General features: G+C 40.7%; 1 protein-coding gene across 2 annotated transcripts in view; it reads right to left on the bottom strand.

Annotated features, from left to right (window-relative positions):
• Positions 1-3,609: 3,609 nt before the first annotated feature.
• RYBP (RING1 and YY1 binding protein) overlaps positions 3,610-16,509 on the bottom strand; it is a 74,410-nt gene continuing 61,510 nt past the window's right edge. The window contains exons 3-5 of one of the 2 annotated variants that reach the window (XM_069473813.1): positions 8,203-8,379; positions 8,016-8,114; positions 3,610-7,647 (exon numbers count right to left, since the gene is read on the bottom strand). In XM_069473813.1, coding sequence (XP_069329914.1) covers positions 7,395-7,647; positions 8,016-8,114; positions 8,203-8,379 — 529 coding nt within the window. In that variant the 3' untranslated portion in view covers positions 3,610-7,394. The remainder of the gene's footprint in view (positions 7,648-8,015; positions 8,115-8,202; positions 8,380-16,509) is intronic. The other variant, XM_069473814.1, reaches the window with a different exon arrangement.

Genomic DNA, 16,509 nt, shown 5'->3' on the forward strand with positions numbered 1-16,509 from the left:
AAAAAAGTTGTGGATGAACTGTGATTCCCGCCACACTCCACTCACATGCGGCTCCATTTCGAGGTCACGCGGTCTCATTTGAGTCTAAATTCCCAAGAGGGATTTATCGGCCTCTCCAGGAGAGGGGCCAGCCCGGCCGGGGTTTCGGTAGTCCCGCCTCCACTCTGCAGGCCACCAAAGTGGTCCCCATCTCCTGCCAGCCCCACACACATGACACCACGAGACACGATGAACAGCATTGCCAGCACCGGAGGCTGCTGATTGCTCCAAGATGAATGGAAGCTGCTCACAGTTCTCCCTCTTATTACCCTCTTTGTTTGCTGCCTTCGTCTGCATTGTCGGGTGATCTCTCAAGCAGGAGTCGCTTGGAACTCCACAGTGGAATTTATTACAGGGTCTCGCCTCTTGGGAATGCCTCAAATTCACACATATTCCAAATTGTTATAATTCCAGCCAGTGAGATAACTCACGCTTCTCCAAATGGGTACAAATTCTTTAAATGCAAAGAGGCAATGAACACGATTTATAAATCCGCTTCGCCCCCAGACACCAAGCTCTCCTCGTTCCGGGGCGGTTTGTGATGGCTGAATTACTCAGGCTGAAAAACGATTCTCATCTAGAATTCTCTCTCCCTGAGTGTGTCTGCAGCTGATCTAGTGGTTTGTAGCTCAAACTTCTGTGTGCAAGGAACCTGTGGCTTTTATGCATCAGTGAAGAAAATCCCATTCTCCGTTAAGAAGGAATATGCGTGTGTATACGTATATTTAAATGCAACCCAGCAATGAATAACGCATTAAGCTTCTACTGTGATCATGCAGGTTCTCTGTGGCTCTCTAATCCTCCCACTGACTCTAAACTTTCTCTTTTTTAGTAATAACAAGACAGTAAACATCATTTAAAAAATCAAACTTTTAATGATGAAAAGCCATATACATTGTAACACTGTTTGTAGACACAGAAAACATCAAGCAGCTGTCAGAAATAACCCTGGGCTTTATTTACATGAGGGCTTTAACCAACTGCTCTTTCCTCTGGGCCAGGAAAATTAATGAATAAAAATTTTAAGACACCATAAAACCACCAAAACAAACCCTTTTCATTCATGGCGTTATCAGTGAAGCATCAGAATGAAAGTTCAGAAAATAAATTTTGCTCTGCATTATCAAAAACATGGTGAAACACAACCAACCTCTGCTGACTCCTAGGCGCAGAGGTCAGGGCAAGAGCGCCTATGCTTCTAGTGCCCGTCTGAGAAACGAGGGAGGCTGACTGGCCCAAGGTCACCCAGTCATTCAGATGTGGGAGTCTCGCCCAGTTCTGTATCCAAAGGTGTATCCTGTTGTTTCCAGGAATCACATCCGCTTGGTGTTCTGCCCTGTTATTTGAGAGTCCGAGGTTGACAGAACCGGTGTGACAGCTTGGGCAGGTCCTGGTCTGGTCTACATGGTAAGACACCGGCAACAGGCCTTTGGGCCTGGAGTTCAGGGCTGCATTTAAGGCTACAGTGCTCAACGCTGGCCTCCCTGGGAATCCTCCAGTCTGGCCCAGGTTTAAACCGGAAGCTGAGCTCTTTGGAGAGTTAGGTGTTGGATAGTTTCTTCCTTCCTGACTCCTCCAGGTCTCTCAGCCAGCCTTCTCCTTGGACTGCTATGGCTCCACAATTGAAGAGTTGATGAAAAACTGTCTTGTAGGGCTCCCCAGCTGTTTTGGGTGTGCTCTGTCCAGGGAAGGAATGGCAAATGATTTTATCTCAAGAGAACATGTGCTGGGATAGCTATCTTGAGGCTTCTGAGTCTGGATTCAGCTGAAAAAGAGTGCTGTTGACTGATTAGTGATGTCTGGAGGTGGAGAGGGGAACAGTTGGGGTCAGTGTCACTTGCCAGGTCAAGGGAACCTGCAGGAGTGGGCCGGTTCCACATCCCTCCCTGCTCACTTCAGCGCAGCACATGCGGAGTACTTGGGACTATATAGATGCTTAGGGACTGGATGCCTTAGCGAGCCCCGGCCCCGTCTTGTGGTTAACGCCTGGAGAGAGGAAGTACCAGGCAGAACGTAACATCTGCATGCCTACTTTCACTCCCTATGTTTCCAGACACATCCTATGAGCCTTTCTAGAAAAATCAGAGCCTTTCCTGCAGTATCCAGTTGTCCATTTGCATAGTGCCTTCCTGACAAAAGCCGCAAGGACAATCAGATAGGCTGTGGCTTCTTTCAATAGTTAGCAAACAGAACCTTGCTCAAGAGTTTTCATCTTAACGTAAGGATGCCTCTAATCTTTGCTTTGCCATGGTTTTAAGGAGTGGCTCTTCAGAACTGCTAGGCAGTCAGGAGACAGACAGACCCAGGGCCTTTCTGACATCCTTCACGTTCTCTTCCCTGTCCCAGGCAGGAGCTGACCGGTTTCCATTTCCACGCCACAAGACTATGAAAGCAGACAGCCTGGGCACTTTCGGGCTTAAGACATCATTCTACCCTTGATGGAGAGTAATTCACCTCTTACCGTGGTGCTGGAACGCCTAACCATGGGGTTCCTCAAGACGGAGTCTGGACACTGGTGTCAACACTAGAGTTTGGCTGAGGATGAGAGAGAGCCTTTTGCCTCCCTTCCTGTCCATACAACTGGAAAGAACTACACTCTTCCTAAAACACATCCTTACACTTCCACTGCAAAGGCCAAACACTTGCTACAGGGCTGTACCTATCGTGGGAGGCAGCTCCCATCCTCCCCAAAGGGGTACCAGTGCCGCCACCAGTGGGGACCCTCACAAAGAACTCTTCAGGTACAGAAGAAAATAGAAAAGGGCGTGAGGTAAGCATATTTCCTACCTGTATCCAAAATGGCCAGTGGGAAGCATCACAGACCCCCACCCAATTCCTGCCCTTCAACCCTTCCAGACCCTTTCTGAGACTTCCGAGGAGCCACTCTTGGGTCATGATGCTGTACTGGAAAATGAGGACAAAGGAGAATGGAATTTGCTAAGTTTTCTTTTACCAGAACAAACCCATTTTCAAATCAAGGTCCTGCACTATTTACACTCTCTTTCCTTCAGGGATAGCTCAAGTGCAGACCCAGGACAAAGTAATCAGGGACAAGTCTTGAAGTGTTAAGTGGTTTCATAATTTTTCAGAAAGTCACAGTGGTGTGGCTCAGCAGTCTCCCCGGCACGAGGCATTAAATGAGCTTTGCTCCTGTGGTTTTTAGGTTTGATGCTGCACTTCGTTTAGGTCTCTGAGCCATCGTGGACCTAACTGCAGCTGGCCAGAAACAGGGTTGTCTTTTGAGGGTTTTCAGTCCTGAATTAGCCATTTTTAGCATCATCTCCACTTTCCTTTAAATCACTGCAACCTATTTCAGAGGATGCACTTGGAAGACATTAGTTCATTTTCTTCCAAATTTTGGTGATTGTTCTGTGAATTGTATCTTCTTCTGCAACATTGAGGCACGTACTAAGACACCCAAAGCAACTTCAGCTTCTGATAAACAACTCAAGTTCTAAAGAATGAAATGAACTTCCTATTCACATTGGAAATATTGCACAAGTTAAAAATCAAGGTATAAAATATAACTATTATTCTAAAGGCTAAAAGCTATACACACAAAAATAAAGATTTCCAATGTAAATTTTACTATTTTATTTGTGAAAAAACTACAAGCAGAATTCATAAATAGACATTTCTATTTAAAGCAGGAAAATGATAAAGTGGCTTCTAATAACATAGTCGTGCACATGCCAGTAACAGGAATATATTAACATCTTTTATTTGCTAGACAAAGAGCAGTGTCCAATATAAATTTCCCCAAAACATTTAAGACCTGTGAATTTCTGACCAGTTCACAAAACCACCAACTGACACTTTAGCATGAAGAAAAAAAAACAAAAAAAACAAACAAAAAAAAAACCTAACAGACTGTCAGCTCTAAAGACGTTACAGAGCAGAAACTTTCAAAAGCGTTATACAAGCTGTCTTTCTGGGCAAATGAAAAATATAGCTCGTATAATACATTAACAAAAATTCACAAGATAAGATTATGTTTTGACATACTTAACAAGCATTCTCTATTTGTCTCCAACAAACAAAGCTAAGGAAATAATGTAACCATCTTTACACAGTAAATTAAGGTTACAAGTCATACACAAGAACAGAACTGCTTGCGCATTAAAAACTGTTCAGCTCCATTGTCATACTCTAAATGTTGGCTCTTAAACCATTTTCGGTTACATACAAGCAAAGGTTATTATATATTCAGCAATTAATAAATTTTCAATAATTTAAGATACGGTAGCTTAAAAAAGTAGACTGAGAATGGTCTTGATAAGGCAGGTGAAACATCTTAGTGGAACTAAACTCACAGAAGCTTCTGCCAATGTTTTTAAATATCCAGATTGAAACTGAAAGGTTTTGATTAAAATATTTTGTGGGTGTCAAGATGTCTTTACTTTTTTCTTTTTTAACTGAATGACTCAAGCAGAGCAAGTCAGGTAAGCTCTGTGTGTGCGCATCCGCGCAAGTGTGAGAGATCCTGTGGTATTAAAACAAATGGAAACTTGCAAGCGTAACACTGTGCTTTTTTTTTTGTTTTTTTAACCTGCTTTCTGTGCCACTGAATACCAAGTATTTCTGGTCCTCTTTTAATATATATCTTTGTAATCTACACTAGTGTTTTTATGCGCTGCCTACTAATTGTAGGGCAAACTGCAAATGCAGGAAGTTACAGGAATTCCATTTCCAGAATACATGCCTGAGGGATGTCATCAATCTCAGAAATTAAAAGTCTAAAGTACCTACCACATTACTACCCCAACAGAATCCACAACGGCAGCTAAAGGGCTGGCCCCGTAACATCTGATTGCCACGACTCCCACTGTTAGCTGCAGTTTCTACCGGGACGGCAATTTCATGCCACGCGTTCCCAAGTTAATTCTCCCGTTCCTTCTCCCCTCCCCATTCTTTTAATTTATCACGGAGGCAAAACTGAAAAACCAAGACATTGGCAATGAATGAATTAGCAGCCTATGAGTAGCTGGTTAATCAGCTTTTTCCACTAATCTAGGGGGTCCAATCACTTTACATGAAACTAGTTTTCGAAAAAGTACACAGTGTTTCTGAACAAAGTGCATACCAGCACTTACTGGTTTAAAAAGCAGTGCAACCCATGAGTTTGGTGGTATTTAAATTTTTTCTTAAAAAGTTAATTTAAAAACTTAGCAATTTCTTACACCTCTGGAAAATAAATATGGCTGACTAATTTACCCTCCCTGAGACCCTTAATAAAAGGAATATTAAAAGTTTTAGAAGGAATGTCTTTGCAATATCCCACTAATATTAAAATGTGGATTTAAAATTCATAGTCAAATCACTATGTATTATATATTCTGATGCTTATAGAAAGCATCTGATTTCCTTTGGTTCATTAATAAATACTTTACAAATGTATTTAAAAAGATAAGCATAGCTTGCATCCCAGATACGAGTTTTTTAAAAAGAGGGGAACATTGTCCATGCATTTGAGAACAGGATCACAGCAACAAATGGCACTGCTTTTATAATCTAGATACCTTTACGAACAGAATTTAAATTATGGAACACTAGTGACTACAGAATAGTTTTAATGTAAATGTGAAAGGAACCTTTCTTGTTGGCTACTCAATTCAAGCTGTTAATTTTTTTACTTGTTGCCTCCACAGACAGAAATTACTTCTATTATTAAGCAAACCAGGTTCTTAACACCAAAATGTGGTGCTTCATTACAAACTGGGCTGCCCTCCCATGAGTCCCTAAGTAAAATTCTCATGCTTAAAATGACTTCGAAGTACTACAAACTCCGTGTGTATGAATGTAAAAGTCAAATAGAAGACAGACCCCAAATCCAAACAAAAGCAAAGCAAAACAAGAGACATTTTTTAAATGAGGAGGGGTGGGACCATTCTAGTGGTCTTTGATTTTTTCGTCAGACAGTAAAAAAAGAGTGAGAAGAATAGAACAGTTTACTCAAGCTATCCTTGTATCAGGGAACAAACAGATCACGCGCTGGCAGTGAGCGTGAGCTTTCCCTGCGACTCTGGACTCTGGCTGCTGGTGCTCAAGCCATTCACTACTCCAGTTCCTCCCCGCAGCAGGGAATTGAGAAATGTCTCCAAACACTGAAAAGCTCCATGCCCGGACTGGATGTGTGGCTGATAACTTTCGCTCAGTAAAATGAATCATGGTAGGTTTTGAGAAAGAAAAGCAATTCTCACAACTGAATTGGCAGGGTAAGGGCTCATCAACCAGGGGACATGAGGCAAACAAATTTCAATTACAAAAACCACCGCTGCGATGTCATATGGAAGGTTGAAACAAGGGATTGCTTCCTGTATGGACCAAAAATACAGTTTAGACTGTTTCAATCCTAAAACTAAGAGGCAATTTCTAGATTTACCTCAGACATGAGTAGAGGTCTGGAAAATGGATGGAATTCGAGTTACAGAACACCATATTTTCAAGAGTGCTTATGTGAGAAAACAGCAATGTCAACATGTAACCGTAATTTACACTAATACTTGGCATTCTGGAGCTAGTTTAGTTACTTTTGAATGGTCAAAGCCCTCCCCAACTAAACCACTTGTGATTTGTCAGTTATTCCATTGCAAATGCAGGCTATCTGGAGCAGTCTTTAAATTTGAGATCACATTGTTTAAAAAATATATATTTTTATATCGTCCAGTACTCCTTAGACAGATGAGAGAGTCAAGTTCCCATGAAGGTTGGAACATACTTCACATAAGACTAATTTTAATTTAATTTCAGCACTTTCATAGAAGGGACTGTCCCAGATCTGTAACTGTTCAATGTTGTATTCACTTCACAGTGTATCAAGCACCAGCGTTGCCATGGATTGGTTTCAAATAACCCTTTATATATAATTTTATATTTATATATATATAGTTATATCAAAACTGATAGTACATAGTATAACTGGAAGAAAGAACTAAACTTAAAAGGATATGCTGAAAGAATGGAGTTTGTGAACACAATAAATAAAAGTTCCCTCCCCCTCCCAACCCTCCCCCCAACAAAACAAAAACAAAAAACCAGTTGTAATGTACATGGAAAATTGTGCACAGCAGATTTTTTTTTTTTTTATAAAAAGTAGATTCAGGAGCACATCCAATTATAAATGATTGTTAGGAAAATCATATAAAACAATGGAATACATAAAAGTGTCAAGAGTAATCGTCAGGGTGCGAAATTCCTTGGTGGCCAGATGCCCATGGCAAGCAGAAATTATCCTGGCAGCATCACTAAGAGGTCGATGTCCACAGAAGATTCTCCAGGGGTGCAAGCAGCATGGGCAGGTGGAGGATTTGAATTTCATACCCTGATTCATAGTTTTCACAATTCCATGTGCAATTTCAGAAAGATTCATCATTTACTGCTGACATGTCGCCCTTTGGCGTGGAGGAACGGGAAGAGCCCTTGTCTGTGCTCTCTGACCCCGAGCTGCTCTGGTTCTGCTGTTCTGACCCTGCACTGGAGGTCACTGTGGATGAGGATGTCGAGGAGGAGCGAGTCTTTTCCTTAAAGTCTGTGATAATGACGGTGACGTTGCCTACAGTTACTGCCAACTGCTGTGCGGTGCTCCTGTCTACGTTTTTCAGCCGGGGCCTGAAAGGAACACCAAAGGGGAACAGCCAATTAAATAACTTATGGATTAAAAACAGCTTCTGGCAAATGTCATCAATACACACAAAGATTTCATGAATCTAAACTGTCTACCACATACGCCAAAGCTACAAGTGTGCTGACCGACTTTATCAATAACGGAAACAATCATTAGCTAGCAAAGCTTGAGACCACTGCAAAATCACTAGCTTTCTCCTGCTTTGGCCATAGTGTTTAAGTCGATTAACATAACAAAAGGTCATCAGACCTACACCTAACTCTTCATCTCACGGTCTTATCCTAAAAACCCACCCCAGGTTCTTGATCGTGATTAAGTAAATTTTAGCAACTCTGTTCTAGTTATTGAGTACCTTGAGGTGTGATTCGTTTCGCTGGTCTTTGTTGTAGCATTTGCAGACTGTATACTGTTTGCTTCGCTAGGAGGATCTTTCAGAATGTCAGACTTTGGTCTAAAAGAGGGAGACACAAAGAGAGGCACTTAAAAGATATCTTGGATTCACCTGCAAAATAATGTCATGTACTTAACCAGAAACTTACTTTGTTTTCTTGTTGGTATTTTTCTTGGTAACACTAGGACAAATTTCCTTATCTTTCTCAGGTTTCTCTTTGTCTTGCTTTTCAACTTTCTCCTTCTTTTCCTTTTTAGGGGGTGGTGGAGTGGCGTACTGTTGTGCCACTTGCTGTGCCACCAGCTGAGAATTGATCCGAGGTTTTCTAAAACATTCAAGAAAAGATGTATCATTATTAGCTCTGTAAATGTTTTTTAAAAATTTTATTTGGTTTCACAATTTCTTAGGTATTTTATTATTGACATCTGACAACTCAAAACTGAATTTATGGTACACATATGTTATTTCTACATTATTATTTTGACTTAGCATGGATGAGTCCATAAAAATTTTCCTTTTACAAAGGCAATGGTATGTTCTCATGTGCTAATACAAACACACACATCCCTGTGCAGTAAAAAACAGTGTTTCAGCCAATAAAACATGACAGTGTTTAGAAGAGTGCTGAGAACACTACTTTTTAGAGCTGTCAAGATTATACTGACAGCTTTCAAATACTTCTGCTGCAGAGGGTTAATCTCATTTTATTAAATGGACACTGGTAATCCCTTGAAAAGAGAATGATATTAGAAGTGTGACATTCACTCCTCGATCTAATTATTCCAACTTGTTCTGCTCCCCTACAGCTCTGTGATTGGCACAGACAACACATACAGAGCAATAAAAGGTAACTGTGGTTCATTGTTAGCTCCCAAGGGAGTGAAGACTGAAAGTCACCATAAAAAAAATCTTAGTCAAGTGATACATTCATTGTGCCATCAACCATTATGTCCCCGCCAGTCTCCAACTGACACTGGATCTTAGCACTATTGTTCACAAATTCTAAGTGGTGCCAAACACTTTTCACAATGCATGAACATTCACAGACCCAAATGAAAAAGGGAGAAAGGAATGCCTAAGTATTACTTCTATATAATATTAATTTTCAAAGACATTCCCATTTGGATAGACACTTATACAATATAATAAGCTCTCCAGCTTTAAGATGGGAAACAAGTATACAACAAGTAGGTCATTAAGGAGGTAAAGCAATTGGCTGCCAGAATGGAAGGTCGCCTTCAGATCCTATAGTTCCCTCTGCATTCCCCCAGATGGAGGAGCTGACCAGAGAAAAGTAACTGCATAGACTAGGTCTGACTCATCAACAGGAGAGTCAGCTGTGGAGGGCTGGAAAAAACAAACACATATCAAGAAAAATAAAGCAAAACAAAGCTACCTTCTTACATAATTTTGCTATTCCTTACCAGAAAACAAACAAAAAGAGTCACTATGTGCATGACATGCTGACTCCCTAAGTTAAGCATGGCTATGGGAGCACCTCTTGCCCGTGGATGTGATGTAGCTGACAAGGGATGCAGGCAAGGAGACAGATGCCGACTCCACAACAGCAGCAAGGTTCACCTGAGCGTATAAGGCACTGGGTTTGTTCTAAGTGTTTCAGTACTGGCTTGGTGGTAGTGTGGCTTTGCAAGAAAATACACCTACAAAGGTGCAAGCTCAGAGCAAGTTTCCTATTAGCCTCCAGCAACACAGGCTTTGGTCATGCAATGGCACCCCACGCAACTTTGAAAGTACCCCGCAGCCTGGATGACAAGTGCCCTCACTTGTCAGTGAGCAAGGGATTCAAACAGATGTGAAAATATCTCTAGGGAAGGGGGAATGTGCTCACTCCAAGCACCCCCATCAAACACAGGACTGTTATGTGAAAGGTAACTTTCCCCTTTCAGTGGTCCTAACAATGGCAGCAGCAGCCATTCTAACACACACTACTCCTTCAAGGAGGAAGTATGGCTGTGTTGATACTTACAAAGAAGATAATGATCACTACAAAACATTTCATATGCACTCGCCAGATCAGCTGTCTACAGGGATTATCAAGCAGTTTAAATGAGAGTTAAAACTGCCACATATTAACCAATATTCAGGTGTAAAATGAAGTAACTCAGCCAGAGTTAATGATGTGAATAAACTAAACTTTACGAAAAACTACACCTTGAGGGAGAATTTCAATTAAGCCAGTATGCGTATTCTACTTCAGAGAAATCTGATCTAAGAACATGATGCCTGGACACCAATTAAGAGTACCCTAAACAGAGAGAGAGAGTCAGAGGTAGTGGTTGGCCCCCCAACAACTCCCAGCCTAATAGCCAGGTCAACTCAAACTGAGCTTGAGGGGTCTGCCTCACTCCAGGATAACAATCAACTGTGTACTCCTGCTGGCAAAGACCACATCTTAATCATCTTTGTCACCATGGCATTAAGCAATGACAGGTACTCAATAAAATCATCTAACGTTGCAGAGAAATACAAAGTAGGATGCAAACTGAGAAGAGGGCCCAAGCTCTGGTGATCAAGAGGCTGCTGCTGACTTTCAGCAGGCTACATGGGATAGGGGCTTCAAAGATTAAGGGACAGAGGACTGCCAGGGGAACAGCATAAAAACCCCTCTTTGAGATCTGTGGTGCTAAGGTAAGGCTTGGCTAATACGCTCCTGACTGCATGTGGAAGAATGGCAATGGCTAATCTCCCTTGACAGAGCTATGTACGCTCCCAACCTCTTCAACTAGGAGGTCATGCCAGGGTCTCCAGATTAGATATTCTAAATTGCACTTGAAGCAGGAGAATCAGAACCATTTCACAGCCATCACAGGACAGAGACATTATGAAACCTGATTTAGCACACCTCCTCGAGGAGGAACTGTCATCTCCATTTTACAAATTAAGAAGACTGAGGAGCAGAAAGATTAAGAAACTCATCCAAGGTTCAGTTCCATCTGGACGCTCCATAGACTGACTCCTCTTATGAAAGTATCCTCAAACTAGTCTCCTTGTCTTTGAAGGACCCAGCCATTTGTGTGTTTGGGGCGGTGGGGACGTAATGTGACTTGGGGACAGGGTACTAGGGATGAAAACCAGGTCAACCCAAGTTATAGTTTAGCTAGACATCTGGCCAAGAATCCTACTGCCCTCAGCTTCACCACGCCTCACTCCGGCAAGGAGGTCACTACTTGGTTGTCCTTACGGGAAAAGAAAAGGACAGGGGAGAGCTGGCAGGAAGGTTCACCTTGTTTTCCACTGCCTTTAAACACTTTCTGTAAGGAATAAACCTGTATCGTGGTATTTAACACTGCTGATCGGTGAGAAATAGTGACTTCCACAAACTTCTACTGCTTAATAAAGTCTTCCAAGTGTCATATAACACACTGTAAACAGCTCTCATTTAATGAGCAAAACTTTCATCGTGTTGTGGAGAGTCAAATCTTCAATACAGAGCTGACAGTCTGAGTTTCTAGGATTATCCAAGTTTCCCAAGTAACAAACCTTAAATAAGCAGTTAACAGCCTTCATAATAACAGTGGAAAACATTAGATCAAAGCACATGGCCTACAGTTTTTGGTGTCTAAGCCTCAAATTAAAACCAATCAACCACTGCAACCACAAAACCCTCCCAAAACAAAAAACTACTTGACCTTAGACACAACATAGTAAACAGTGAGCCCAATTTCCCTTACAAGTTTGGCACCAATTGTTTTGTATCTTAAGACTATATTTTTCTTATTTAAAAAAAATGTCTTCTTGAAATAGTTGTTTTCTTGAAATATATTATTTTATAGGTTTATTGTTGCTATTTCAATAGTTTACAAATGAAAATGTGCTATGAAACTTCAATAATAAACATCAGGAAAACAGTTCTATTTATTTGCATTTAAGCAGCTAATATTTTAGAAAAGGGCCCATTCCATAAAAAGTGAAGTAAATCTTCATCTGGGGACTTTCTTAATTTTTGCAAAGGAAAAATTTCAGAGTATTCAAACACACTTGAACACAAATGAGAACAGAAAACAAAAATCTTTCTGGATTGCTTTGGTGTGTACTCATACCACTTTTAGGGAACACAGGCAAAATAGTATTTTTTAAAGAGGCATTTCTCCCATACACCCTTCTTTTCCTTTTCCTGTTGTATACTCAGGGGAACCTGAGATCTTACTGCTCATTTCTCAAGTACTCTATATCTCAGCTATCACAACAAGCGACAAGACAAAGCCATCTTCTTGTGCTTCAGGCAACAAAGAGCCAGAAGAATTTCTAACAAATTGTAACTTTCCTTGATTGTGTCTAGCTTTTTATAAACATTGTGTGTGTGTTTTGCCCACTTACGGAATTTCACCTGGTGTATCACCTTTCAAATAAAGTTATCTCAAAGGCTCTGGAATCAATCAACTCACCAATCTCAAACAAAAGATAATTTACAATTAATATATTAATAGTTCCTTACAACTTATAAAATGTCCTCACCAAAGCAGCGTAATTCATTGTCCTGTACTTCTTCACGCACTGCTTGTATGTTATGTTCCCCGCAAACCCTTCCTTGCCTTGGTAATTTGTAAGTTGAAGAATTAGCAACTTCAAGAATTTAACAACTCTGAGCAGATCTTTCCACCACTGAGTGCACCTTTATCAGGATTCTTTATGACAGACCTCATTACGGTACTGTAATTAAAGGAGCCTTCTCCTCATGACCTGTTTTCCTATCTCTACACTCAAAAGGTCATCATATACACGTACACTGCACACACACACACACACACACACACACGTACACTGGGTCAGCTAGGGTGGATCTGACTCCATCCAACGACTGAATTTATTATTACTGATGTCCCACAATGCATACACCCCAGCTGGGAAACTACCAAAGTACTCTGCACAGCTGTTACTACTCCCCACTAAAATGTTTTAAAAACAAAATGCGAATGGTGCTAAATCTGACCTCGGGGAACTGGGTAGGCCCAATGTGTGAAACTGCTTTATAAACTGCACACAATTCTTTTTCTTTGCAAAATTACGTTAAATTCACAGTGAGGCTAAATAAATTTGGTCTTTCTTTGGACTAGTGTGTAAAAGATACTGTATTCCAAGGTGTAAACAACCAAATTGCAAATTCATTTGTGGAATACAATCTATTTTTAAATTGGGCAATGCATACATTTACCTTTAAGGCAATGTAAGTGTTAAAGCAACAGTTTTTCTAACCCCACACCATTATCCACTAAACACCAATGGCCCCCGGCTTTGATAACTAGTACAACCTGTCTTCTGTTCACTTAACCCACCCACTTCTGTTTCATTGTATTGTTTAAATACCAAGGAACCTATATGACCTCATGATTTCATTGAAGCCAACCATCACCGTAACACAGATAATTAAAAACTCAACTGTCACTTGACTTTACTAGGATCATACATTGTAGGGTATTATTAATTCCCCTCTGCTTCCTAAAAAGATCTCTTTTAACAGTTCTTTTGTCTCCTAAATAGTACTTTCCTCTCTCATGTAAACACGTGTCTTCACTTTCTCAAATCCTTTGGCCCATCTAGAAGGAACCACTGGGTGACCCTAAAGGGTCTTAGTCCCATTTTAGTTATTCTTTTCCACATAAATCCTTAACTCAGGAGAATCACCCTATTCTGTATTAGAAAACTAAAAATTTCCTCCAAATCTGACTCCAACTATCAAATTTTCAAAACCCAAGTCACCCCCTTTCTCTCACATGTCTTTTCTTCTGTCAGCTTCACGGGTAATGGGGAAACAGTATGGTACAAAGGAAAAGTATGGACTTTGGAGTTAAGATGGCCTTTGGATTTTATCCAGACCCACTACTGAGCTTAGGTAAATTACCTGAAATGGAAATGGAGCCATATCTAACTTAACGGGGCTGAAGACAGGATGAAATGAGGTATTACTCACTTAGCTCTTCTCGTAGCACATGTAGATATTCAACAAAATAATTCCCTGTAGAAATAATACATACATTCCAAAGCGCTACTTTTCCAGCTGTAGATGTGTCTGCCACCCTTCTTCAGATACTGGGAGGCAAGTGGGAAGATTTACAAGTGAAAGAAGCTGGTAAACCTGCCCTGGGAAATGGTTCTAGAGACATAAATCCTTCGCATATGTTAGCATCCTAAAGTTAATTATGCTGTCTAACAGCAACAGCAGCACTAAGGAGCCTCATCAACATAGCTGCCAATTTTTCTGCATATTTAAGAGAGAATTTTGGTTTTGCACATATCCTTTTTAAAAGAGGATGCCTTTAGGGCTGGCCACCATACCTCAATTGTACATTATATGCACATGGAATTACACAAACTGTCACCCTATACAGCCTGGTTAGGAAATGGCTCTGACACAGCTAACAAGCACCCTTACCTTAAACAGCAGATTGTGAAATATTCTACTCTACATTAAATTTTCCTTTTGAATATTCAATTGTCTCTTATGCTCTGAAAACACACTTAACAACTACTTGAGCACCAATAAGTGAAAGCACTACAACTTTTCTACAGCTCAGGAACATATATATTCAATAAATAAAAGGAACTACAAGTGGTTTAGATTCTTGGGAACAAAAGGCGTATTTTATAAAACCAATCTGGCAGCAACAGACAGATGTCTCAGGCCCATGGTTCTCAGAGTGTTGGTCCAGAGATTCCTGGGGGTCCCCAAGATCTTTTCAAGAGGGTCTATTAGGTCAAAACTATTTCCATAATAATTTTAAAACATTACTTGCCTTTTCACTTTTGTTTTCTTGAAAATAAAGATAAATTTTAAACTTATTAAACACTACAACTTTTCAAAAGTGGGCTTACTAAAGTATTTCAACTATAGAACATAAATCTGGCTTCCTGCCATTTCCTCTGCCCTGTGGTGTCTATAACAGAATTTTATAGTGGTCATTCAAATATTTTTAAGCAAATGTCCCATAATAAATATGCCCTTACCTCTCCCACAGCCCTTCTCCAAAAAGCAAGCCCACTGGCAAAGAATGTGTTAGTTAAATGTGCTATGCAAAGAAAAACACTTCCTAAATTGTTGTGAAAATGGACCGCTGCTTGAAGATAGTTAAATTTTTTTGATACCTCCATTCCGGAAGTATTTTCAACAAGAATTTTATTTTACAGTAAAAGACTTTGGCTTTAAGACTGAAAGGGGTCTTTAACTTGCTAAGGATTTGGTTTGTGTGGTGTTTTAGAATCACTGTAACATTTGAGGCAGTGTAAGTACCACAGCAGCTGCAGAGGCTGATACTGCAACCACACAGACATGGTGTAGACAGACCTCTGCACCTGCCTCATTTGAAGGAGGAAAGCCTATGTACAGGTCTGTCCAGAAAGTTTCCAGCCATGCAGTCTGAAAAATAGACACATTAATTGAAGAAGATACAAGAAGTATTGTACATAGGACAGTAACGCCTCCGTTCCCTTCAAAGTAGGCACCTTGAGGCACCCAGCGTCTCTTAACCTAACCCACGGGCATTCAACATTCTCAGGTGTTCTGCTTGTTGCAGGCCTTCCAGAACGTGGCTCATTTTCAACAGAGTCTCAACCATCTTTGAAGCATTTGTCCTTTGTTTAATGCTGTACTCATTTCATCATCCCTGAAAGCCTTCTGAATTATCCAAATAGTTTCCATGGAGGAGTGTTCAAGCTTAACGCAAAATTTGATGCGTATTTGTTGCTCTACTTGCTCAGTCATTTTGAATGTAAGGGACACACAGTACACATGCTCACTCAACAGCGTCTAGCACCCCACTGACTAGTGCAGTGACATTGTCATTGTTCATGTATGCGCATCCCCGTCCTTGACTGCCAGGTTACATAGATGTCTTGCAAAGTGTTCTCATTATATTAACAATGGCTGGATACTTTCCCGACAGACCTCATATGCATCCATCTCTGGATCAGGATCCCCTGCTTCTCAAATCTAGGCTGGGTTAAGGCGCAAAGATGTAACACTGTGCCTTCTCTCCCTCTCAGCTTCACCTTTAGCATTTTGGCTTATCCCATTTCCTCTCCTACTCCTTTGTACCATCTTTTCTGCATCTCAGTTTCATCTTTAGCATTTTGATTTATTAAGCACACTTCTCCTGGTGTCTACTATATGCAGAGGCAGGGTACTGCGCATTCTGGGAGTGTGGAGATATGCTCATTTTCCAAGGGGCCAATTAGATATTAATATAGCACAATGGATTCCAATGGCCCAGACTTCTGGTGAGGGCCATTTGTCTTATATGGGGTCCTCCCTGTCCCACAAGCTGAGACATAGGTCTTTAACAGATGAGATGCCTAAACTCTCCCCTCTTTGCTTTCTGTATTACCTTAGAACCCTAACTCTATGACTTTGGATCAGTTCTGTACTCACTCCAAACTTCAATTTCCTCATAGATAAAAAGATTAGAGTAAGTGATCTCTAAGGTTCCTTTAGCTCAGACAT

This window comes from Eulemur rufifrons, chromosome 7 (genome assembly GCF_041146395.1).
Source record: "Eulemur rufifrons isolate Redbay chromosome 7, OSU_ERuf_1, whole genome shotgun sequence".
NCBI lineage: Eukaryota > Metazoa > Chordata > Mammalia > Primates > Lemuridae > Eulemur > Eulemur rufifrons.